The 24,915-nt window shown below is 49.3% G+C and overlaps 7 protein-coding genes across 7 annotated transcripts; 6 read left to right on the top strand and 1 right to left on the bottom strand.

Annotated features, from left to right (window-relative positions):
* Nucleotides 1–858: 858 nt before the first annotated feature.
* Nucleotides 859–1,885, top strand: LY79DRAFT_551792 (uncharacterized protein). The gene has a single exon (XM_060557675.1). The coding sequence runs from the start codon at nt 1,125–1,127 to the stop codon at nt 1,830–1,832; it is 708 nt and encodes a 235-aa protein (XP_060414704.1). The 5' UTR covers nt 859–1,124; the 3' UTR covers nt 1,833–1,885.
* A 1,431-nt stretch (nt 1,886–3,316) lies between these two features.
* LY79DRAFT_514460 (uncharacterized protein) lies at nt 3,317–5,329 on the top strand (the record flags this gene model as incomplete). The annotated part of the gene is made up of 4 exons (XM_060554613.1): nt 3,317–3,805; nt 3,834–4,312; nt 4,373–5,130; nt 5,184–5,329. The coding sequence occupies 4 exons, from the start codon at nt 3,317–3,319 to the stop codon at nt 5,327–5,329; spliced, it is 1,872 nt and encodes a 623-aa protein (XP_060414705.1).
* Nucleotides 5,330–9,256: 3,927 nt separating this feature from the next.
* On the top strand, nt 9,257–9,858 carry LY79DRAFT_514207 (HHE domain-containing protein; the record flags this gene model as incomplete). Its single annotated transcript, XM_060554578.1, has 2 exons — nt 9,257–9,487; nt 9,538–9,858. The coding sequence occupies 2 exons, from the start codon at nt 9,257–9,259 to the stop codon at nt 9,856–9,858; spliced, it is 552 nt and encodes a 183-aa protein (XP_060414706.1).
* A 2,493-nt stretch (nt 9,859–12,351) lies between these two features.
* On the top strand, nt 12,352–13,112 carry LY79DRAFT_649317 (family 61 glycosyl hydrolase; the record flags this gene model as incomplete). The annotated part of the gene is made up of 2 exons (XM_060562518.1): nt 12,352–12,969; nt 13,026–13,112. 2 exons carry the CDS (start codon nt 12,352–12,354, stop codon nt 13,110–13,112), a joined length of 705 nt encoding a protein of 234 aa, XP_060414707.1.
* Nucleotides 13,113–15,691: 2,579 nt separating this feature from the next.
* On the top strand, nt 15,692–18,277 carry LY79DRAFT_551798 (GMC oxidoreductase). Its single transcript, XM_060557676.1, has 3 exons — nt 15,692–15,743; nt 15,803–16,399; nt 16,461–18,277. Exons 2-3 carry the CDS (start codon nt 15,978–15,980, stop codon nt 17,920–17,922), a joined length of 1,884 nt encoding a protein of 627 aa, XP_060414708.1. The 5' UTR covers nt 15,692–15,743; nt 15,803–15,977; the 3' UTR covers nt 17,923–18,277.
* Nucleotides 18,278–19,737: 1,460 nt separating this feature from the next.
* LY79DRAFT_514432 (amine oxidase) lies at nt 19,738–21,192 on the top strand (the record flags this gene model as incomplete). The annotated part of the gene is made up of 2 exons (XM_060554608.1): nt 19,738–19,920; nt 19,972–21,192. 2 exons carry the CDS (start codon nt 19,738–19,740, stop codon nt 21,190–21,192), a joined length of 1,404 nt encoding a protein of 467 aa, XP_060414709.1.
* Nucleotides 21,193–21,688: 496 nt separating this feature from the next.
* On the bottom strand, nt 21,689–23,350 carry LY79DRAFT_589770 (tannase and feruloyl esterase; the record flags this gene model as incomplete). The annotated part of the gene is made up of 1 exon (XM_060561064.1): nt 21,689–23,350. The coding sequence occupies one exon, from the start codon at nt 23,348–23,350 to the stop codon at nt 21,689–21,691; it is 1,662 nt and encodes a 553-aa protein (XP_060414710.1).
* Between the last annotated feature and the right edge of the window lie 1,565 nt (nt 23,351–24,915).

The raw sequence follows: 24,915 nt of genomic DNA on the forward strand, positions 1-24,915 counted from the left end.
TGGTTATGATTAATCACAACACCAAGGTGCTGCGGCCTGTCGAGCTTCCTTGCGCAGACGTATTATGCATCAGACTTCACAGGCATCAGTTGCCTCATCACTCCGTTGGCTTACAAGCTATCTTCACCGTTGCTATCTAGCGTGACTTACAAGCAGTGAGCTTGCAGCTGGTGAATGCAGCTCTAGGCAGTGGGTTTGCCGTTGCGAGCAGATTAGTGCCACGTCATTGTACATGCTGCATGAGCAATCTGCTGGCCTGATTACTTCGTCTCTTTATTCGACCAAGACACAATGTCAGGTGATTTCCAGATATGCTTCCCCGCCTTTGTCCACCAGTCGGCCCTTCACGAGCTTATGTGATGGAAACCACAGGGCTGCAGTTGGCGTACATTACCGCAATTTAGTGGGTAGGAGGTCGCCATCTGTCACAATATATAAGCTACCATTACTGCCCACGTAGCTAACAGTATCATTCTATTGCGTGACAGTTATAAGCCTAGCTCCTACTTACTATATGCTATAATAGTATTTGTGTTAATTTAAGTTCAGTAACTGGCTATAGATCTTAAGCACTGTAGGTTTAATTCCTATTAAGGTCCCCTGGTCAAAAATCCTACTAAAGTCTATAAAGATCTTCACCACCTATGATTAGCAATATATACCTAACTAGGTTTTTATTAAAGTCTATATAGATCTTCACCACGTATAATTAGCGATATGTACCTAGCTAGGTTTTAATTAAAAGTGTGTTCAGATCTGACTTTCTAGGTTGAATCCTGGGGGGTATATCACAATATATAAGCTACTGTTACTGCCCACGTAACTAACGGTATTGTTTTGTTATGTGACCCCATCAAAGTAATCTGATACAATCTTACCACTACTATGTTGCTTGGCACACCACATCTACGCTTATGGTCTCCGTCGCTTAGGCATCTATTAGTCTAGAGAATCAGCCGCAGCCCCAGACTTAAAGGTCTTTTATCACCCGGGGGAAGTGAAATCAGCTACCTCTTTACCGACCCCATTCCACAGCACAGAAACCTTACATAAATACTTGGGTGTATTCAGCCTAGCAGCAACCCGTGCGTACGTAACACCGGTACTTTATAACGGCAACCATCATGGAGTCAATCGAAGAGACAAACGGAGCTTTCACTAGCGGTGATGAGCTCGCAGAACCGATCACGCAAACAATCGATTTGGGAAACGGTTCGGGAGACGTGACGATTATCCTCCGATACTTTCCAGAGCCAGATGAGCAGAAGACGGAGCTTCACGGACTTATAGTGTCGTCGGAAGCGATGGCTCGAGCTTCTCCTGTGTGGAAACAGATGTTTGCAGGTCAGTGGGCGGAGACCAAAGCCGGCCGCCGCCTCGTCCTCGATCACAGAGAAGACGATTACAAGGCCGTAGTAACCATCATGAACATCATCCACCTACGATTCAACGACGTTCCTCAGACCGTCACTCCAGGCGAGCTTAAGGCAATAGCGACCTTTACGGATCAACGCATGGCCACAGCTCTTGTTGTCCCTTGGATCGAGCGATGGCTGAAACACCTCTCTTGGTCTGTGGAAATAGTAGGATACGAAACTGAATGGCTCTGGGTTGCTTGGGAGTTCGGCCTGGCCGATGTATTCGACCGCGTTGCCTGCAGACTTGCGTACGGGGCACCTGTTCCAGTAGCTAAGTCTATACCACAACCCTCAATGGCCGGCACGTTAAGCCATTCTGGAGAACCGGTTTACTCGCCAGAAGAGCATGAAGTCCAGGATATTCTCTACGACGTTGATTTCAATATGCTTCCCCCAGGAGTCGAAGGTAAGTAAATTTGTCCAAGGCAGTATCAAGAACTAACGTTCTTTTGAAGATGTTATCAAGGCTACAAGGCGGGCAATGGTGGACCGTCTGCTGACGGAGGTGAACAATTATTTCGAGGCTCTATTACAATGGACGGAGGGCCCTGAACCATATCACGGAATATCCGCATCTATACCAGTTTGTGCCAATTCAAAAGCTGACTGTATCCGGCTACAGATAGGCTCGCTATTCCCTGTCTTGAATTCCCTTGGTCTGTGGCCAAAACCGACTTCAGCAGATTTGTCAATGAGCCCGGCTCAGTTGCGGGCGACACTTTTTAAGATTCAGTTGTCAGACTGTGTAAACAATAGTTTCATATACTTGTCAAAGAAGGAGAAGCGCAGTTGGTTGTGTAAATCCGGACGAAAATCATGCGGAATATTCTACGAGGTCTTGGACTGTCTGGAAAGCTTTACGCTTGAGCACCACGAGGATACCAACGAGATGCAAGTGAATCACCTTCAAGCACAGCAGGCCAAAATTGGTCTTAAATTCGAATATGTATCGACTGGAGGTTTTAAGCAGTTGCAATGAGAGAACGAAAGACCATCCACCAGGAGTAGAACGCTAGGGTCACTGCCTTGCCATAGAGTTGTGCTATCCATTGGCTGTAATAGAAGACCATCCCTGTTTCCTGTTTGCATGCACACTGGCATTTTCACAGTGTCCATTTGCTTATTATGATGGTAGGTTTGAGAAATCCAACTTCAAGTAGTTATCAGGCTGATGGCTACGTGCCTTGGCTCTCAAGACAAGTTAGTTACCGCAGAAATCCAGACGTAGAGGTACTCAGAGCCAGCAACCGACGAAACGTCTTACTCTGCCTCAATCTCAATTTTTAGCTGTTGGGGCATTGTATCACGCTCTCTCTCGCTTGTATTCGATATCGTATGCTTCGGGAAGTCCTGCGGAGCATTACAACGCTCTTGAGGTATGCTGTCGTAGCGATGCCCTCGTAGAATATACTTTTAGCTTGACCAGGGATCCTGCTTGTGTTTGCGGCCCAATATCACGACGTCATCAGGCCAAAGTAAAACCCCCATGTCAGATAAACATGGCCGCGCTTCTTCGATTATCTCAGCGAAAGGTACTTCGAGATTCTTGTGCAGATGCAGCACTCCTGGCCAGTGAGAGTCTCGACCTACGTGTGTCACGACTCAAACTGCCTGGTGGGGAGTTTTTACTTCCTCATAATACGATGCAGGTTACCAGAGATCTGCGCTCGGGCCACGGGCTGGAAGTTGCGAGCCAGAAGAGCCGAGGTTTGTTGCGCTCGATGGGTTTCACGGTTGGCTGTGATGTGCGGGGAGCAAAGCAACATATATTAATACGTACGAACCCAAAGATTCTAGACTAGCAGGCTTTGCTGTACGATCAAAGTTGCTCAAATCTTCATAGGTTTCAAAGTAGTCTAGCTCTTATACCTCTTTGACGAAAGTTGACCATCTTCACCATGCCACTGCGAGTAAACCTCCCCGGGCATCTTGCGTCGCGCGAAAATGGCACGGCGCGCATCGCCTCCGCATCTGGCTCTTGTGTGGACCGACGACATGGGTTAGCCGAGCTTGCTCGTGAAGAGAACATCCAGTACATCGTCGGCGACTGGATGTCAGAGTACAACATGGCTCTCCGAGGTGGCGCCAAAGCGAATCATCCGACCGACTCATCCGAGTTCGAGCCCTCTTTTCTCCAGGCAATTGAACCAGCACTGGAGTACCTCGACGCCAGGCGAATCAAAGTTGCGGTCAACGCAGGCGCGAGTGACACTAAGAAGTTGCACGATGTTCTGATGAGCATGATTGACGAGAAGGGCCTGAAGCTTAGAGTTGCTTGGATTGAGGGGGATGAGGTCATTGATGTTGTTCAGAAGGGACTGGAGTCAGGTGAACAGTTAAAGAACTTAACAACAGGTGGCTGCCAGCGAGACAACACTGAGTCGGGAGTAATGCTGACGACTAGCAACAGGCGAGAACATCAAAGATTGGCCGTTTGTCCCGGTCTATGCGCAGGCATATCTTGGCTGTTGGGGAATTGTCGAAGCATTCAGGCAGGGCGCTCACATCGTTCTGTGCGGCCGCGTAGCTGATGCATCGCCGACAATTGCTTGCGCGGCCTACCACCATGGCTGGAGCCGCAATGATTACTCGCAGCTAGCCCATGCCCTCGTTGCCGGACACTTGATTGAGTGCACCACGTACATCACTGGCGGCAACTTCTCGGGGTTCAAAAGTTTACCGGGGATATCTGTTGATATTGGCTTCCCTGTAGCCGAAGTCGAGGCAACCGGGGAGTTCTGCATTTGCAAGCAAGCCGGAAAGGGTGGCATGGTGACCCTCGAGACGTGTAAGGCCCAACTTCTTTATGAAATCCAAGGGCCTTACTATTACAACTCCGACGTTGTGGCCATACTCGACAACATTGAGATGACGCAAGTAGGAGATAACAAAGTGTACGAGATTCAGGCATGACCTTACACGTAATCATGCCGCCTTTGCTAATATTAGTTCAGACGGGTCTCCAATGTCGGAAACATCAAGCCACCGCCGACAACCAAGGTTGGCATAACTGCCAAAGGCGGGTACCAAGCGGAAGCACATTACTTCCTCTGTGGGCTGGATATTCAGGAGAAGGCGGCCCTCTTCGAGCGGCAGCTTCGGCATGTTTTGAACGAGAGGTCATTTTCCTGTCTGAAGTTTAGTACCAACGGATCGTGTCCAGTAAACCCAGCCAGCCAAGACGCCGCAACGGTTGACTTGCGCATCTTCGCCCAGGCTCGCGATGAAGAGGCTTTATCATCGTTGAGGTTCCTCAAGCCGATCGCGGACAACATCATGCAAAGCTACCCAGGTGCCACCTTCCACCTGGACACGCGGCAGGCATTCCCAAAGGAGTACTACGAATACTGGGTCAGCATCATCCCGCAGAGCGCCGCGAAGCACGTATGCCATTTGCCGTGGAAGAGTCAACAGGTGGGAATTGCTCCACCGGCAGATACCGTTGAGTTCGTATACGAACAGCCGACGTACGAAACCGAGAGCCCTATTGCTCTTTCTTCCCTTGGGCCGGCAACAACAGCACCGCTTGGGTACGTTGTGCATGCGAGATCTGGGGACAAGGGTTCGGATAGCAACATAGGGTTCTTCGTTCGGAATGCGGATGAGTGGGACTGGCTGAGGTCACTCTTAACCATCAGCAAAATCAGAGAGCTTTTGGGAGAGGACGATAAGGGGAAGCCCATCTTCCGCTTTGAGCTCCCACGGCTTTTTGGTGAGTGGCAACGATTCGACCCTTGAATTAACTCAATGCTGAATTGAAAATAGCTGTGCATTTTCTCCTAAAGGACCACCTGGATCGCGGGGTCACTGCCAACTCGTCATATGACTTTCTCAGCAAGAACGTGGCAGAGTATCTTCGATGCAAACACGTCGATATTCCGGATAGATTCTTGGCTCGGGGCAGAATTTAACCAATTTCTTTTGCCAACACACGGTTCAAAAGTCATCGGGGGCGATAACGAGATGTGCCAAGTCTCCCGCTGTATACCGCGCTTCCGAGACATCAGCGGGAGCGACCGAGCCAGCAGCAATGTGAAGAGTGGCGAACATCTGATTCACAGGATGGAGCAAATTCATCGATGTGAGCTGAAATGCGAACTAGTGGAATGATAGCTCCTGGAGATCGTCGATCGTTTTCTTCTACCTGATTCTGTGGATGGTTCTTCCCCTCGAGAATGCTGAAAGGGATGGCGCACTCTAGAAGTTTCTTTGAGTCCAAGTCGTTGCGCAAGCTAAGTACACTCTTTTACTTGAGACAATCAGTTCCATGAGTCTTGTGATGTGAGGCCCGGTGGTAGGAGTGGGCCTGCGTATGTGGTTGACGGTTTTGCCCCCCGTGACATACTGCTCAGAAACACCAAGATTCGTCGCGCCACTCCTCGCCATCCAGTCAGCTTCTTCATCGAGATAACGTGTGACCACCTCTATCCCCTCAAGAGCAATAAGGCCCCATCTCCACTGCGGGCACCAGTAATCACCCCGCAAAGGTCGGAATATGTATAGTACCTCTATTTACGCCTATTTTTGCCTATGCCAGAGGTACCAGCAATTTCCCTCCTTACAAAGAGCCACGTTACAAGTTAAGTAACTACAACAAGACTTTCTTTAAGACTTTCTTTACCAAGTGACACTATTCCTAGATATCTTACCTAGGGCTACTTGTCTTTATTATAGGCAATTCTGGGTACAGGCAACAGCAAGGTTGCCTAGTAGACCTTAATATAGTCCTGTATTTCTCTGGCAGCTCTAGCAGCTCTAGCAGATATACCAGAGGTCACAGAGGTATTAGAATCAGAAGACATCATTGAATAGTTAATTATGTTGATTTTGGTGGTGTTGCTATACAAAATAACATTAAGATAAATAGTGTTGCGTCATGTATTCTTGTCACGTGCGCGTAGTGCGGAGAAATAAGTGGAGATGGGGCCTTATTGCTCTTGAGGGGATACTGGAGGTTTCAAGCCGCGGAGGATGTAAGTCAAAGCACCCACATATGAAACACCCCCACATATGGAACACCCAAAACATCGCCATCATGTCAACTACCACCCTTTTTAATTAACTATTAACATTTACTAGATGCAACAATAATATAGCTTTTGGCCTTACTAGGTAATTCTGATGCGCTAGATTTATCTAGCTTACTTTTAGTATTGCTAGCCTTACGCTAGGCTTACTATACCTCTTTAATTATTATAAACTTTATGTTTAGATCTAGAGTAACTGCTTTCCTCTTCCTGCTAATAGCATTATTAACCTTGGCCTAGAGAAGCTCTATTTAGTGCTAGGCAGTAGCTAACTTAAAGGACTACTGTTAAAAGCCTTTTTTAACCTTTCTAAAGAGCTAGCGTTATATAATAATGTTTTACTCTAGTTAGTCTAGTTAGCTAAATAGATATAGTTAATCCTTAAGGTCTTTTACCTTCTTTAGTGTAGACTACTTAACTACTAATAAGGCAGATGCCTATTCCTCTATATCCTAGGCCCTATAGGCCACTTCTGCCCTCTTGTTAACTAGTGTTAATAGTGTTAATAGTGCTAATATATCTAGTAATAGATAAGAGCTTATTAGAGGCTTTATAACACTAATAGGCTATAACCTAGTGTATTTCTAGCTACTTCTAATATTACTTATAGTTAGCTTAGCCTAGTAAGCCTTCTAATAATAGCTAATAAAGTTCCTTTTATTAATAATAGTTAAATTATTTTACTAACTAAGATATCTAAGCTCCTTATAATAAGCTACCTTTATAGGACTAAAGACTAACTAATTAAGTAGCTAGAGGATATAAGAGGTATATAGTAGTAAAAATAATAGATAGATATTATTAGTATAGTATAACTATATAAAATCTATTATTATATAGCTTTTATACTTATCTAAGATAAGTAGTCTAGCCTAATTAAGTTAAAAGGGCTTAGTTTAAGGGAAAAAGACCTTTTATAACTACTTAATAGTAGTATTATTAGTAGTTTATTTATTCTTTATTACTATAAACTTTTATCTATTATATAAAGTAAAATCTAGAGGGAACTACTACTACTAGACTATTTTGCCCTTATATATAACTAAGGGATAAATAAGAATACCCTTAGTAGATATACACTTAATAATAAATACTTAGGCTTATAATCTAGGCTACTTTTTCCTTACTGCCTTTATTATAGCCCTACCTAGCACTAGCCTATTATTATCTTTGCCCTTAAGGATACTAGTCTTATTTATATTATATCTATTAGCTAGTTTAATAGCCTAGATATAAAGTACAGTAAGATATTTAAACTAGTCCCTAATAACCTTAGTAGATACCCTATTAATACGCCTTAAATTAATAAATTAACTTCTTTAGACCTTAATAGATAGGTTTCTTTAAATAAAGCTATCTACTTACCTTTTGCCTAGAGGTTAGGTATCCCCTATAGTATAGAGGATATAATAGGCAAAGTCCTTTAGTTATTAATAGGTTAGTAGTAGCCTAAGGTCTACCTGTTTAGTTACCTAAGTAGCTAGGCTGGCCTCCTAGGCAGTTAATAGTCACTAGAGGTCTTTAAATATAATTTTTCTAGGCTAAATACTATGTATTTAGTTGCAAAGGGTTAAAAGGGGGATACTATATTAAATAGTAGACCTTCTTAGTCCTTTGCTATTAGTAATAGCTTAGATTACCTAATTAATCTTATATTTAGTATACTAGACTATTAGGGTATAAGGAAGGGATTCTAAAAAAATAAGGTAATTTAATAAAGGTTAGAAAAAGTAATAATAGTTTAAAGTTAGTGGTAGTAAAGGAGGTAGTAGAGGATAAGGTATTTATAGGTGTTCTATATATGGGGGTGTTTTATATGTAGGTACTTTGACTTACCTACACATGTAGGCAAAGATAGTCACTGCTTACCTCTGATTGCTCTGATCAGCATGCCCCTGTAATCCCTTATCAGCATTGAGCTCAGACTCACGTAACACACACTCAAAGTCCAACCTGCGAGGGACAAATCTGGGCAAGTTTCCTAAACTGCAGAATGGGGTGACGTGATGATGAGCGAGTGGCGGTCGGAAAAAGCAGGACTGAGACCCAGGCACCCTTTGATTGTCAAACCGCGCAGCAACCGAGATCCAGGTTGCACGGCCAACCATCCCAGATTAGGCAACTTTGAATGCCGGTCACCTCTTAGAATCATCAACGGACCATTAACTCCATGTTACGGAGTCTCCTCAACGTGCCCCGGGAGCTCGGGGCCCAAACAGACCAGTCCCACTGATCTCCTTCGCTTCTCGGGATGCTAAGCCTGCAAGCCTCCGAAAAGCTCTCAAACAGTCTGGCTGGATAGTTGTAGGTATACTCCCTTCCATGCCTGATGGAACGGCTTCTCGGGAAACTGGAGTACTTCCCAAATGTTTCGCGTTAAACCACCGCAACTTATGAGGCGCCGTCAGATATCAAGTTGGGATCAGCTACAGCATGCCGCCACAGGAAGGATTCAGCCCAACTGAGGCACCGATACAAGGCGGTGCATCTTAAGGTCGCAAGGGTGCACAATGTTACTCTAACGTAGTCTGAAGAAACAACAACACAGTATTAGTATCATGTCAGATATTCAACACCATAGGATCCAGCCCAACGTCATGCGCACTTTTGGTATATATTCTTCTGGAACGACCGCCCGCTTATCGGTTCTCCTCCACAAACTTAATGCACTTTCCCCAGACCCCGACCTTGGTTCCCCAGGAACAGTCAACTGATTCAAAGAGTACTCGCTGTACATCCATCGTTCCCCTCGACGCAGCCCACCGTAAGATCCACCTTTCACGATTCTTCCAGCAGCATATCAAGGACACAATGCCGAGACTTTGCGACGCTATTAAAGATGATCACCGAAAGATCGAACAAGCCTATCGATATATCCTCACATCCACAACCCCCGAGGACAAGAACCGCTGGAAGGACGAGCTCGCCCTCGAGCTTGCTCGGCATTGCATAAGTGAGGAGCGGGTGCTGCTGCCTATCCTCAAGGACCGGCTGGCGGATGGAGATTCACGGAGCACCAAGCACAATATCGACAGAGAGCGCGTCAGTTTTCCCGTGCCATCTGTCAGGATATCGCATCTAACTTAACGTAGCTAAAGGAGAAGATTTGCTTCCTCAGGGCTATCCCCGTCACGGACCCGAGCTTCGAACTCGGGATGAAGGTGCTTTGGGTAGACATGGCTGCCCACGTCCGCTGCACCGAACACCAAGACGTCGCTCGTCTCGAGGGGTGCCTTACCATACTCGAATCAGAGGACTTGGCGCGGCAATTTCGAGAAACAATGTCATTAGCGCCAACCCGCAGCAACCCTTCAGCTGACATGGGGCCCCCATCGCAGTTGATCACCGATTTCCTCGCCACCAAGAGCGGGACTGTCAAAGACATGGACCCTATTTTGCGGGGCTGCCGGTGAGAGAAATGGGAGTAGAGATGGACGGATGATGTATGTTGGATATGGCAGATTCAACGAGTTTCTAAATAGACTAAAGACATTATCTGCCTTTTTCGAACTTATGTGGATTAGACATGAACGCATACCTTGAGATGCGTGGAATGTCTTGTTTGAGTTCTGTAGCTCCCAAAATGACGTCAAAACGCGCGAAATATCGAAGTAGCATCCTGATGCAATGTAGAAGCATGACTGCAGTAAAGAGGTGACATCACTTCTGCACCATTGATGACCCTTTGGGTCCAAAACTCATGAATATATAGTGATTGCACTTGTATAGTAGGTTCTAGATTGTCTATCCTACATGCCTTTGAACTATGCCGTACCCCATTATATCGAAACAAAACTGCAATACAGCGCATCATTAAAACTATCAAGTTCGATAATATGCAGAACTTCGAGAATGGAGCTACATGAACTCTCTGTATCTACGAGGCCAATCGGGGCCCGGGCCGGGGCCCACCGCCTCCAAGGAGGCCTGTTCCAACATCATTTAATCACGTTCACATCATATGGAGCCAAAACTGCCAGGGCTATGTTGCATTCTCCATGACCATTTTCATCCCCATGCGCCCTCTTTTATCCAAACTCGTGGAAGTATTCATGATAGTTCTTAACTCGCTATAGCTACGATAAACCTAATCAAAGTTATCTGTGGATGTTCTTACATAGCTTCCGCCTTCAAAATTCAAATAAACTCTGCAAGGTTTTTAGTGTAGTAGAAAAGCCAAGATTATACGGGAGATGATTCCAGAGAGTAGAAAGATGAACAATTGATCACGTTGTCGTTGCGTACTCACCGACACCCATCATTCTGGCATTTTGACCATGAAAGTCCAAAGCGGACATGGAGCCGGCAAGACTTCTCTTCCCAGATGCTGTATATAATCTCTTCCCAAATCTCCATCGCCTCGGAATCTGTATTACTTTCAAACCAGGATCTACCTCAAGTCACTTACCCTTACTACTCAAACACGCACGATGTCCCACCACAAGAAAGACTTCAGGGACAAATACCCAACCCGTCGACGCCACCACTCTTCGAACTTCTATGATGAATACAGAATGGATGCACAGGAATGCCTGATACGGGATGCAGGGGCCGTGAGAGCACCCCCCAGACAACATGATCAGCGGGACCGGAGAAGCCAAGCTGGGCTTTACGAGACCGAGAGATACCGGCCTTTTTCAGAGCGGGACTACATTTACGAAGAAAGATGGCCATGTTACCGGGAGAGATCGGACATCTTTGTGGATGATAGTGGGCACCATCGCAGTCGCAGTCACCACGACAGATATGGGAAGAGAGGCAGGAGGAGGCACTCGATTTCGGGTGATAATGATTGGAGTCAGCCGGCTGTCGCGGCTGCCGGCGCAGGCATCGTCGAAGCTTTCCTGGCAAGACACGACAGGAACAGAACCGCCCGAGTGCTGACTGCAGCAGCGGCAGCCGGAGCCCTCGATGCCATTACGACAAAGAACACTGGAAATCCGGAAAGCAGGGTGGAAAAGATCGTCGGTGCGATTGTTGGTGTTGCAATAGACCGCATCGTCAATAGGCCCCTCAAAAAGCATTGCAAGCGTCGGGCACATCAATAATAACCCGAATTTTGACCAGTACGGATATGAATGAATCATTGCTTCTTAAATAAACCCATTGCTAAAATTCCCATCACTTGAGTCTTGGTTTACAGCGCCAGTCCCTTGAGTGTCCAAACAATTCCTCCTCTGTATTCGAGATGTGAGCGCTGCGTTCTGAGCCTGTTGGCTCAAATCACTGATCAGCTCGACACCATACACACCTGAAATTTGCACCTATGTATGCCACACTCGCTGGCCCTTCTCTGAGAGACTCGGTATGTCTGTAGAGCTAGTTATGTCGACATTCTTTCATTGCCTGCAAGAAACCGGCTGTATGCAACCATATGTATATACACTCTGTTCTCGCGTTGCCCGAGCCGGTGCAATGCCGCCAAAGCTGTGCCGAACAGCCGGCGATGACGGCTTTGCGATTGATATTGAAGACTAAGCAAATATTCTGGGAGGTTAGTTCGTGTATGTCATCGGAGCTGGCCATCATTCCATGTGCCGGTGTTGCCAAGCGATTCGCGGAAATATACAGACGCAATCTAAATGTCGGAGGGAACATCCCCGTCAAGCCGAAAGTATTGCCTTGAACTCACGTCCGGCTCAGCCCAAACAATAATTGGGTGGGTTCCATAGGTAGATACCTTCCGATCACAGACCTACGGACTCTGTTGCGCCGTAGCCATGCATCCAGGCCAGCTGAGAACTCGGGCTAGCCGATAGTCAAGAGCGGTCCCTGGCTCGAACATGTAGGGACAACTCCATGACTTCCACGTTGATTGCACGGTGAAGTATATAAAGGTTGGTCTTCTCGGTCGATACCTGGTTCAAACTTAGTTTACAAGCACAGATTTGGCATATTTTATTAACATGAGGCTTCTCAGCCTTCTAGCTGCCGCTGGCCTCTGCCAGGCCCATACCATATTTGTCTCTCTTGACGCGGATGGTGTCAACAGCGGCATTTCGCAAGGCGTTCGAACCCCCGAATACGACGGCCCCCAAACCGATGTCACTTCTCAGTATATCGCATGTAATGGCCCGCCAAACCCGACCAAGCCGACAGACAAAGTAATCACTGTGACCGCCGGGTCTACGGTCACTGCGATCTGGCGCCACACGTTGACCAGCGGGCCAGACGACGTCATGGACGCCAGCCACAAGGGTCCAACGATCGCCTATCTCAAGAAAGTCAGCGATGCGAAGACCGACACCGGGATCGGAGGCGGCTGGTACAAGATACAAGAAGATGGCTTTAGCAACGGCGTCTGGGGCACTGAGAAGGTTATCAACAACGCGGGGAAGCACAACATCACCATCCCCAAGTGTATTGCGAACGGTCAATACCTTCTCAGGGCGGAAATGATCGCCCTGCACAGCGCCAGCTCATACCCGGGAGCGCAGCTTTACATGGAATGTGCCCAGATCAACGTCGTCGGTGGAACTGCTGCCAAAACACCGTCGACCGTCAGCTTTCCTGGGGCTTACAAGGTGGGACACTGCAATATTGACCCCAAGTCTGTGTGGTATGCTGACTCCATTCTCAGGGGACTGATCCAGGCATCACTCTTAGCATCTACTACCCTCCCGTCACAAACTATGTCATCCCCGGCCCCCAGAAGTTTTCATGCTAATCAACATGATACTGTGCGCCAGCGTGTCATGGTTGACAGTAAGAGATTTTGTGTTAAAGACCGGGAATGGAATCTATGGACGCGACACTGTCATCAAACTAGCCCATGAGCTTTAGTGAGAATCTATAATACGTTTGCAAATGTCAACAACGCAGCTGATTATATCGCAAACCCTCAAACCAATATTCATCCCGCATGTGAAATTCATGAACGCCTCATGTTAGCGCTCGGAAACATCTTTAATGCCAAGGTATTAGACCTTGTACTTACAAGTCAGCTTAGCGACAGTGCATGAACTGTACATAACACTCCTCCCATTAATTCCAACGCACATGAGGTTGGCCTTGTCACCGAAGCCAACAACGGCTCTACTATAAGCAAAAACGGTCGGGCTACCATGAAGATCAATATAAGTGACACTGAGCTCAGCGCTGAGATGGTGTTGTTGCCCTCCGCACCCTGGTTAAAGTCATACAAGTTACGAAACCCTCGTTCTTGCCGGTAGAGACAACATGGGTATTGGTGGGACGGGAGATGGCTATGTTGTGGAGGATACCAGAGTTGGCCGAGATGAAGATCTCGCCGGCTTTGGCTGGGTACACAATGATCGACGGACCTCCTTACCTGAGGTGAGATCGTACTTCTAAACACTGCCAAGGGTACAATCGTAGGGGTCTGTTCCATCCATACAAGCGGACTAGATCACCTTCGCTTTAGGCTGGAGTCTGGCCTTGCGAGAAAAGAACTTCGTAGGCTGGTTGGCGACAAGGGCCTATGTCGCACCGACATAAATACGACGTATACTGGTGAAGTGGTTTTGTCAGCTATTCCGATGGATATTCTCGAGACAGCGCCGTTGAGCGTCTTAGAGGTTTCGTCGGAAGTGACGATTTAAATCCCATGTCAGCTCTGTCAAGCCTGACCTCGAAAACAGGGGCCATGATCTACATTGACTCACATGGATGTCGCAATTGTCAGCGTCACTCTCGGGGCCAGCACGAAAGGTACCCATGGCCTGGAAAGAAGAAATTTTGGAGAAGGCAGTGCCTCATAAACGATGAAAATCAGTACGAAGTTTCACGATTGATGGAATCATGTTCACCGGCGTTTGTGCTCTATGTTTGAGACTATTATAAAGAGGCCGAGTGAGTGGGAGTGATTCTCGTGTCCCATTCGGCGTCTAAGAGTTGCGTCAACCTTCATGGCGGTTCCACTAGCTTTAGAAACATTATAGCAAGTTGCGTCAGTATTCTCTCCCTTTGGATACCCAGTGACCCATAGAAGGCAAATCTTATATGGTAGCTACTGTCGTGAAACCCTTCAGCAGAAACCAATGGCTTCTGTACAAGCTAATAAAGATCATTAGCCTTCCGATCCTGGGGAATATACGTGCCATTTTGCTGACAGAGTTGCTGTCAACTCGTGCAAGCCAAGACGTCTCCGGCTGTGATGATACAGCCAGCTCTTAATACATAATCAGGAATGATATATCGGCGGCAAAATCTTCCTGCTTTCGCGACATGACTGGATGGTTGGCCCAAAAGATGATATCGTGGAAGAGTCCTTCAATTTGACCAGAAAACTTCTGCCTGATGGGAGATCGATAGTCAAGTTTACGCTTGATGTTTTTCCTCTCTCCATTGAATGAGACCATAGTCTTGAAGCTTTGGGTGCCCACATCAAGGAATTGAGTTTGTAGATACACCATGTAATAAGTTATGCAGGCATTAGTAATAAAAAGGGCTCTTTTTCTTCATCTTTGTACAAGTGCTCAATATGAGATACCTGTGCTCTATGAGTCTGACTTCTGGAAAAAGACAACTAGTTACTTCAAGTGATCTCACAAGCCAGCGTGAGCTTCAAGTCCCACAGCTGCCGAGTAAAGCATAGTTATAGTAGTGTTGTTAAGAGCTTCATGTGGGGAAGAGCAGACTATGTGTAGCCATGAATTGCTTCAACAGTGTTCTTCTACCACCTTGCTCATTATCCAAACTGACTATTTTGTCTCGGCTTCAATGGTTTGCTAGATTACTTCACATTGCTATTGCGCAATCCGTCTGATACCTATCGGATTCCTTGGTGCTCCAGGACTCGAGACAGCTCTCAGTATAAAAGACCCTGCACAGGAAGTGGAACTGCTCACTATCTAGGGTGAGATGGTTACTGGCAAGTTGAGTCATGTATCGTTTCAGCACCTCTTTAATTCCATTCTAAGGAGGCTGTTATCACGAGCGATCATGATTTACAGCGTATGCACATGGTGTTGGCTCACGTACTTCTAGGTCATCTCGCTAGACTTGTCGAAAATCTCCATTCGGGCCCATACTTCAATGATTAGTCATTCATTCGTCGGGTGACTGAGAGTTTTCCTGAGCCTGTCCGTGAATGGCTTTATGGTATACCTATACGACTTTAAATGGACCGCTTTAGGACATATACCTTAGTCTATCAATGCCCGAATGCCAGGCATCTGTGCTTGACTACCATCAATACGAAAAATCATGCGATTTCTTTCCCTCAGGTGTTCCAAGAGACAAACTATCGTCAGATTAGGAAAGGCTAGGGACGGTGTGGCTGATACTCCTGAGCTCTGTCAGGGCACTAATGCCGCCAGCACTGATCCCTAATCAGGTAAGACTGGTCGTGTAGTGGGGCCACGACAATCTACTCATCAAGTTTTGGATCACTAGGAAATGTAGTAGGTTATTCCAGTCGGCGCTCGCGGGTGCTTTGTTCACTCGACGACAGGGCCTCGTATAAGTATGCTGTTGATCCCGTGAAGATTGTGTAGAATGGAATGGGTCTTGAGGTCAGGCAAGTGATGACCCTCGCCTGTATTCTCTTCGACTAATCAATCGTTTCAACATGCGTATCTCGTATGCCTTGATCACATTCGTTACCTCAGGGAGCCTAGCTCGCGCTGCCCCTGCCAAAGACCGAACTCAACAACACGCCGAGCACAGGCGCCAGCTGGGTACGAGTGCTGGAAATATTGAAAAGGATGCGACATTCGACTATGTAATTGTTGGCGGTGGCACCGCTGGTCTCGTGATGGCCAACAGGCTGAGCTCCCAGAGCGGAGTCAGCGTGGCTGTCATCGAAGCCGGGACGTTTTATCAAGTCACGAATCCCATCCTCGGTAACACGCCAGCTGGCGATGTGATATTCTCTGGGTCAAGCCCGCTTGATACCAACCCACTCGTTGATTGGAATTTCGTCACACAAGGGCAAGCGGGAGCCAGCAACCGTAAGGTCCACTACGCTCGTGGCAAGTGCCTTGGTGGCAGGTAAGCTCATGGGCCCTCTCCGATATCAGATTTCAAGTTTCTGAAAGAAATCGTATTTCAGTTCTGCTCGTAACTTCATGATATACCAGCGCGGTACAGTCCAGAGCTATCAAAAGTGGGCGGATGCCGTCGGGGATGAGAGCTACACCTGGGACGCGCTCCTCCCGTACTTCAAGAAGAGCGTCAAGTTCACGACACCTAGCTCTTCCCGTTCCCCCAACGCTAGTGCAGAATACAACCCCGGTGCCTTTTCTGCTGCAGGAGAACCACTCGACGTCTCATACGCAAACTATGCCCAGCCTTTCAGCGCTTATCTTGAGCCGTCTTTGAACGAGATCGGGATCTCCCAGGCCCAGGATTTCAACACCGGCAAAGTGATGGGGGCCCAGTACTGCGCTAGCACCATACAGCCCAACTCCCAGAAACGCGAATCTAGCCAGACGTCCTTCCTCGACGAGGCCATTGGCCGCAGCAACTTAAAGGTCTATCAGCTATGTCTTGCCAAGCGAATCCTCTTTAACAATAATAAGAGGGCCACAGGCGTTGTAGCCACCTCCAACTTGGGCCTTGGTACTTTCACTCTCCAAGCCCGCAAGGGGGTCATCTTGTCGGCGGGTGCCTTTCAGAGTCCTCAGCTGCTCATGGTATCGGGCATCGGTCCCAGGGATCAGCTCGAAAAGTTCAATATCCCCGTCGTTGCCGAGCGGGCTGGTGTTGGCATGAATATGGAGGACCATGTCTTCTTTGGTCCCACGTGGCGCGTCAAAGTGCAGACCCTGACCCGTCTCGCCAACGACCTGATATATACAGCGGCTCAGTATGCTGGCCCTTACGCCCTCCTGAAGCAGGGCCCGCTCACCAACCCGATTGCCGATTTCCTTGGTTGGGAAAAGACACCTCGTGACCTCATCTCCGCCGAGGCCGCCGCGGTTCTCGATAACGAGTTCCCCCCAGACTGGCCTGAGATCGAGTACTTGTCCGCTCCAGGCTACGTTGGTGACTTCAACAACCTTCTCACTACCCAGCCCAAGGACGGCTATCAGTATGCCACCATCCTCGGCGCGCTAGTCGCCCCTCTTTCCAGGGGCACTGTCACCCTTGCCTCCGCCGATACCCAAGACCTGCCTCTCATCAACCCCAACTGGCTCACTGATCCGACTGACGTGGCCGTTGCGATCGCGACATTCAAGCGTATGCGCCAGGCGTTCGCTAGCAACTCCATGCGCCCCGTTCTAGCCGATAACAAGGAGTACTTTCCCGGCCCCAAAGTCGAGACGGACGAGCAGATCCTCCAAAATATCCGAAACACCGTCATGACGGTTTGGCACGCTAGCTGCACTTGCCGTATGGGGAAGATAGACGATCCCGTGGCTGTTGTTGATAAGGATGCCAAGGTCATTGGCGTTGATGGGCTTAGGGTCGTGGATGCCAGCAGCTTTGCGTTGCTACCTCCTGGACACCCTCAGAGTACTGTCTATGTCTTCGCCGAGAAAATCTCAGCCGAGATTTTGGCCAGTGCTTAGGCGTTCTACCCCTTGACATCATATCTGTCTACAAGTGATGTTTTCCAAAGTCAACAGGTCACCGTCCCACAGATTGACGGCGTAATGATCCCCAAGGAGCATTGGAAAAGGAGTAGATAGGTGTTAAGTAGTCAGAAGGACTTTTTTCCATGTGACGATTACGCGATGGCTTTGCTGATATTCAAGACTTTACGGCAAGACTTTACCGGAACTTTGGCATGAACGAATATATAGCTACGGTATTTCATCGATTGCGTTTGAACATTTATATTGCTTGCGTGATTGTGGATGACCGTTGAAACTACTGGAATAGTCCGCCAGATCCAGCAATCGGTCCGTTCTCAATGAAGGAGAGAATAAAATGTCTTATCAACTGAACGGCCCACGAACGGACAAGTCAGAGCAGCGGCCGATGGAGCAGTGAATTGGTACTCCCAGGCGCCTAAAGCCGATGAAGGTCAAATCAATTGGTTTGCTTGCAATATTATCTTTTACAGGCTACCGATTTTTCGTGATGAAAACCTTTGTGACCAATTTCCTCAAGACCAACAAGATGTACGAACCTGGCGTGTGTAGAGTTCGCAGGTACAAGATATTTCTGATGGTGTTAGACCGTTACAAAGATGTGCAATTTGCCCAGACTTCAAGTTCTGTCCGTCTTTTGGTCCAAGGCAGGTGTCAATGCCATCTTCAGGGTCAACGTGGTTGGCAATTCATGGTCATAAGACCGCAGGACAGGAAAGACGGCGGCGGCGGGCGCACTGGATGCCCATCACTGCCGGCGTGGAAGACACCTTGTGGCAAACCACTCTACCTAGGGCATAAGAGCTATATCGTAATAAGAAACAAAGCCTAGCGAGAAAGACGGCAACCGGGCGATGCATCTTAACGCAGCGCCGCTTGAGGCCAATTAGATACGACACATCGCGTCCCGCTGATATAAGATACACCCCTAAGATCTACTGTTTCCATGCGGTGTAAGTACACATGGTTGCGGTGCCGAGGGAGTTCTGCATGTTCCGCACCTCATTCATATATCCTGTACATTAGGCGCCAGGTTTCTATGGAACGACTTCAGTCCTGTCATGCAAGTTGGGTTGTAACATGCAGTGCTCAACCGCCAGGCCTTGCTTTAGCTTTATTGCTAACCAATCAGAAAGCAGTATCAGCAACCCCCCCTCGGACCTTATTTCGCCGACTCCCTCAGTTGGAATGCATTGCTATGTTGGTGGCCTTAGTTTTGTTCATCGACGACTATCAAGCCATTCGCGAATGGTTATTCCCGGCATTGCGTGCTCATGCCAAGCATTATTCTTACTTATATCCACACGTAATGTCCCCTAAGACAGTGTAACGACTGGACCATCAGCATAGTGTGGGATGTGGAAGAGTCAGTATCTTGCAGTGCCCCCCTAGCACTCTAGGTACCAGAAATACAACTCGTGATTTGGCGCTTGAGGCGAAAGTATGGCACGAACTGCCTTACATTAGGTGCATGGTAGCACGCATACCTCTCCAGCATACACGGAAATGATGTTCAGGCCAAGACACCCTTGCGTCCTATACTGCTAACCCTTGCCCGGCTATCGGCAACATGCATGATCCGTTCTGCCTAGAATTGCTTAGTATTGCTCACTAGGTAAATCGACATTTCTTTAAGTATACTGAAAGGCCGTTTTCATGGTACCTCTAGACTCTCTCCCGTTCCGCCGTCAATCTCTGTTGAATCTCAAGCTGCAAGTGGGGTTAGCGGCAACAATGCCCTGCTTTTTGACGCCAATCTACCGTTCTGCGATTCTTCGTCCTATACTCAACATGTCAGGTCGCGTTGCCGTTTTCTTCGGAATCTTGTCCTTGGCCGCCTCGGAAGCCATCACGAATATCCTGGAGAGAGATGTGGTGATCCTCGGCGGCGGTGCGTCGGGTGCTCACGCTGCTGTCAGACTTCGTGAGGATTTCAACAAGACGATCGTCGTCATAGAGAAGCAGGACCGTCTTGTAGGTCACCACGCCTCAATAACTATCGGACGTAAACTTATCCTTTCGCAGGGTGGCCATGTCAGTACATTTATTGACCCCGAGACCGGGAACCCCTACGACTTCGGGGTCAACTCGTACACCGATTACGGCGCCGCTCGCGACTTCTTTGCCCGGTTTGATATACCAGTTGCGGCTCCTCAACGTCAAGCCCTGACAACAACCTACGCCGATTTCAACACGGGAAAAGTCACGAATTACTCGTTGCCGGCCTCTGCTGATACCACTGCAGCGCTTGAAGTCTACCTTGAGCTCTGCGAGAAGTATGAGTCCAGCATCATCCCCTCGTATGAGAATTTTCCAACCGTCTCCAAGGGGATTCCCGAGGATCTGACAATGAAATTCTCCGACTTTGTCGAGAAGTACAAGATCCAGGCGGCGGTTCCCCGTATATACCAAGTCTCGGCGCTCGGCATGGAAAACTTCTCCGAATTGCCAACTCTGTACGTCATGCAGGGCTTCGGCGCACCTGTCACACGCTCTTTCCTGGGCATTGTCTCCTCTTTTGTGCCTGTATCCAGGCGAAACCAGGATCTCTACGATGCTATCGCCAGCCTGTTGGGCAGTGACGTCCTCTACTCCACGACTGCTATTCACACTTCTCGCACCGATGAGGGCGTCGAAGTCCTCGTTCACGGGGCCGACGGGAAACGGTCTCTGATCCGCGCGAAGAAACTCCTCATATCCTTCGAGCCCACGATTGCCAATCTAAACGGCATCGATGTCGACAGAGAAGAGGCGGATCTTTTCTCGAAATGGGACTGGTCGACCGTCTACGTCGGCGTCATCTCTCACAAGTCACTACCCAAAGGGTACTCACTTACGAACAATGTACCCAACAATTGGCTGTCATTCCCGAGGATTCCTTTCGTCAGTCGCTTTGACTACTTAGGCGACGACGACTTCCGTGTCCTTGTAACTGGTCCTCCTGATTTCGACACATCCAAAGCTCGGCTGCTGGTTCGGAAATCCCTCGCATCACTCGCTGCTGCTGGGACGATACCAAGCTTGGGTACGGAGGAAATCGATTTCAAGGCCTGGTCGGATCATGGCCCTATGCATATTCATGTCTCTTCTCCGGAGCTGAAAGCTGGGCATATCACCAAGCAGTATGCACTGCAAGGCCGCAAGAGTACCTACTACACGGGGGCTGCGTGGTCAGTGCAGTTTACGACTATCCTCTGGGAGTACAACAATCAATACGTTCTTCCCAAACTGCTTGCGGGCCTTTGAATCGGAGGGGGGGTAATAGACAGGGATGATGATGATGATGATGACTTTCTTTGCAAGCTGCGATGGAGCTCCTAGTGCAAATCAAGATGGAAGAATCGAAGGAACGTATATTGGTTGAATGGGATGCTGTAGATGCAAGGCAGCGACTATCATTCTTCTTGTTTGAACAGCTATGCTAGATAGTTACAGACAGCACCAAGAAACAACGTACGGCAAAGACGCCAATGGCATATGCCAACTTTTTCTTTGCGTCCTCCACGAAACCTCTGCTCGCTTTTGCTCACCTTCGGCTCAAGTCAAAGCGGCCATAGATCCGTCCCCACATCCAATGAGGATGTAGGGCGAAGTTCCTGTCGGATCCTTCCGGTGTCACTGTTCAATCGGGTGCAGCGGGACGACATTGGTAGATATGTACATTACGATACATACAACTAGCATTTCTAACATATTGACTAGAGGCACACAAGATATTTGTACAAGAAGCAGTAGCCCATGATTAGTCTGACATGATAGCCTTGTAGTCCCTGATCAGCCGTCGGACGCTCGGGTCAGAAGCGTCGGCTTTCTGAGCAGTGGCTTGCTGAGACTGATCGGATACACAAGTCCAGCTATCGGGAGAGTTGGGGTCTCCGGACTTGTACACATTGCGCGCGGGGTACTTGCAGTGCCTCCGCGTGAAGGCGACCTCACCGCCCTGTGTTCCATTGACATATGCAGTTCCGAGAATCGAGTCCGGGGCGACACCCTCTTCGACCCACCGGACGATGGCCGAGAGAACGTTGTTTTCGGGGTCAAAGTTCGCGACGGTCCTCGCCTGGTTGCCGATGAAGGTCGCACCGGGGCCGCCGCTGCAGTGGCTCATGCCGGAGATGCGGAAGTACCGGTAGAACTCGTCCAGCTGATCCGAGGTGAGACCCATGGTTCTCGAAACGAAGTTGTAGTAGCGCGCAGAGTTGTCACTGCTGATGATGGGGTCCTGGAGTCCGTGGTAGTGCAGGATCTTGGCGCCGCGGTCCTTTACGGCGGAGAGGTCGCCCTTCCAGGTCTCAATACCGCCAGGGTCCTGTCTCGCAGCTGCGGCGAAGTCCTTGGGGCCGAGGGTGGCCGGGTTCCAGTTGCTGTCGTTGTAAATAACGTTTACGAACCAGTCCACCGTGTACGGGAACGGTTGACCGTTGAGCAAAAGGGATGTGGCCTGGGCGCCGGGCTGGAGACGGGGGTAGACAAAAGCTCCGTTCTCGCCGTAGAGGTCGCCGAAGACGGAACGGACCGTCTGGGCCTGCGTTCCGGTTAAGCAGTTTGTCGTCTGGTTGGCACCGCAGATGAGGGACTCCGGACGGTACTGGCACAGGTCCGGGTCCTCGATGATACCATCAACCTGGCCGTCAAGGCCATCGCACTGAGCCAGGACGTCTTTGTAAACAAGGTCCCACAGGTCGGCAGACAAGAAGGTCGACGAGTTTGAGGTACCAGTAGCGGTGAAGAAATGACCGCTCCAAGAGGTGAGGTTGTTAAAGGCCATAGCGGGCGCGCCGGCCACAATGCCATCAAAGTCATCAGGGAAGTCCTGGGCCTCCTTGAAGCCCTGTCTGCCGCCGGTCGAGCATCCCAGGTAGTAGGACTTGGTGTGTTCCTTGCCGTAAAAGGCCTTTGTGACCTCCTTTCCGAGGACGACTCCGGTGTGCATGGAACGCCAGGCAAAGTCCTCGACGACGCCGGGGTTGTTGAGGAACGGCGCCCCAACGGTGCCGTTATGTCCGTTGTTGGCGCCGACAGCGGCGAAACCGCGCGACGCGGCGTAGTTGAGGTCTTCGTACTGGATGCAACCGCCGGTTCCTCCGTTGCCGGTGCTCAGGAAACGCCCTGTCCAGTTGGACGGAAGCCAGGCCTCGAGAGAGATGTTACTCGTAGGCCCGGTGACAGCCAGCATTGATATGCGGCAGATGTCAACGTCGACGACTTGGCTGGGACGGGCGCAAGTAGGGTGGTTCTCCGGGAAGCTAAGGGTTGTGCCGGCAGGGACGGCGGTGGAGAACCAGACTGTGGTGTTTGGCAACTTGAGCGTGCTGGCCATGGCACTGCAGTCGTCGGCGAGGGCACCCATGACATACTGTGCCGCTGGCGCAAGCAGCATCGCGGAGAGGTTGAGTGACTTCATGGCGGAGGATTAACAGTGAAGTGAAAAGGGTTGCAAGTCCATAGAGTCAGCTAGGCGTGTTTCGCAGCTCGAGAAGTTGGCCTGGTCGGGTTCTTATACTGGGCCGGTGGTGATCTTTGAAGAGCCCAACGGTCGTCTCGGTCGAATGTCGGATGTAACCCCCAGGTCGAACATAGTAAGCAGGCGTCTGTCCGTCTTCACAGCCCTCTCGTCGATCACGCTGACGAGTCGCGTGGTACTATTACAGCTCGGCGAGTTGGCACGGCAGTTAGTGGCGGCAAGGCGGGCATGGAAACACGCCCCGACTCAAAGGTGGCACCCAGGAGTTACAACACACCTAGAGCGCTGCCGAGTATCCATGGTGTTCTCCCCACTACCCGAAGGGTCTGGTCCGTCTCCAGGGGGTTCCCATGCATCGGCATTGGCGAATGCGGAGAAATGGGCCGGGTTGGAACTCAGAGCTGCTGCTACACATGGTAGAGGGTGATGGTGGAGGCAAAACCTTCTTCCGGTCGGCGGGCAAGACTCATTAGACGTCCTGCCTGGCAGCTTTTGCCCCTTAATCAGTATATAGCATAGACGTCGTCCTTCTTAATAGGGAACCATCGCCGTGATGAAGTGAGAGCGGCTCGGCTTACCCGTCAACACAACTCTCAAGTGCATACAGCATACAACCCTTGCCAGGAGTGAATGCAACCCAACCTTTGTCAGGAAACACCACGAGAGGAGAGGAGATTCAGGGCAACAATTGCTGCTAGTCGAGAAGAAGAAAGAAAAGCGGAGCTGCTGTTGATCATTGCGGAGATTGGATCAATACCGGTAGGGGTAATAGATTTCCCGCATTTCCCCGGCTTCTACGTGCGGGGAGACGGCCAGATTTGGACAGGAACCGGGTCGTATGCGGAGAGTGTAACGCTCCATGTTGTTCGGACAGAAAGAAACACTGCCGTCGAGACATTGTCATTATCATCACGACGAGAGAAGTTCACGAGCTTCCTGCTTCTCACGAGAGAATCGTCTGGCGTGCTGCAAGGGTCCCGCTTACAACGCCGGAACTTTTCCGGCCTTGGGATCCAGAAAAGTTTGATGTTTCAGAAGTCGAAACAGCATGTAACGCCCAGAGACTGAGAGGTGGACTGAGAGGTGGACTGGGAGTGGGCGGTTCGTGTGCCTCTCAGATCCCCAGCCAGCATCACCCATGTCCCAGAACACCAAACTCGCCTTGACCGTTGAGGATGGTCCCGCATTGTAGGTCTCATCTCTTCCCTAGCCCTACTGGCGACTTGTTTTCTGTCAGTCGTTCCTCTGCTTGTTGAGTCCTCATCGCGCGGGTGCACAGACAACCTATATTTGGTTTGTCAGAACTATTAGTTCTCGCAATGCTACCTGACGAGTCTGACAACGGGCCACAGGCTGCGTGCGGCCTTACTACCGGTATGTTATGTGTCTCCGGTGTCACGCCGATGCCGCCGGTCCCAGCGTGTCATCGCAAGGTCGCACGTGTGACACATTATCCACCGCACGAAGCCACGCCTCCGCACATCGTCATATCCGTACACGTATAC

The sequence above is a fragment of the Colletotrichum navitas genome, assembly GCF_030913465.1.
Source record: "Colletotrichum navitas strain CBS 125086 chromosome Unknown LY79scaffold_25, whole genome shotgun sequence".
Lineage (NCBI taxonomy): Eukaryota > Fungi > Ascomycota > Sordariomycetes > Glomerellales > Glomerellaceae > Colletotrichum > Colletotrichum navitas.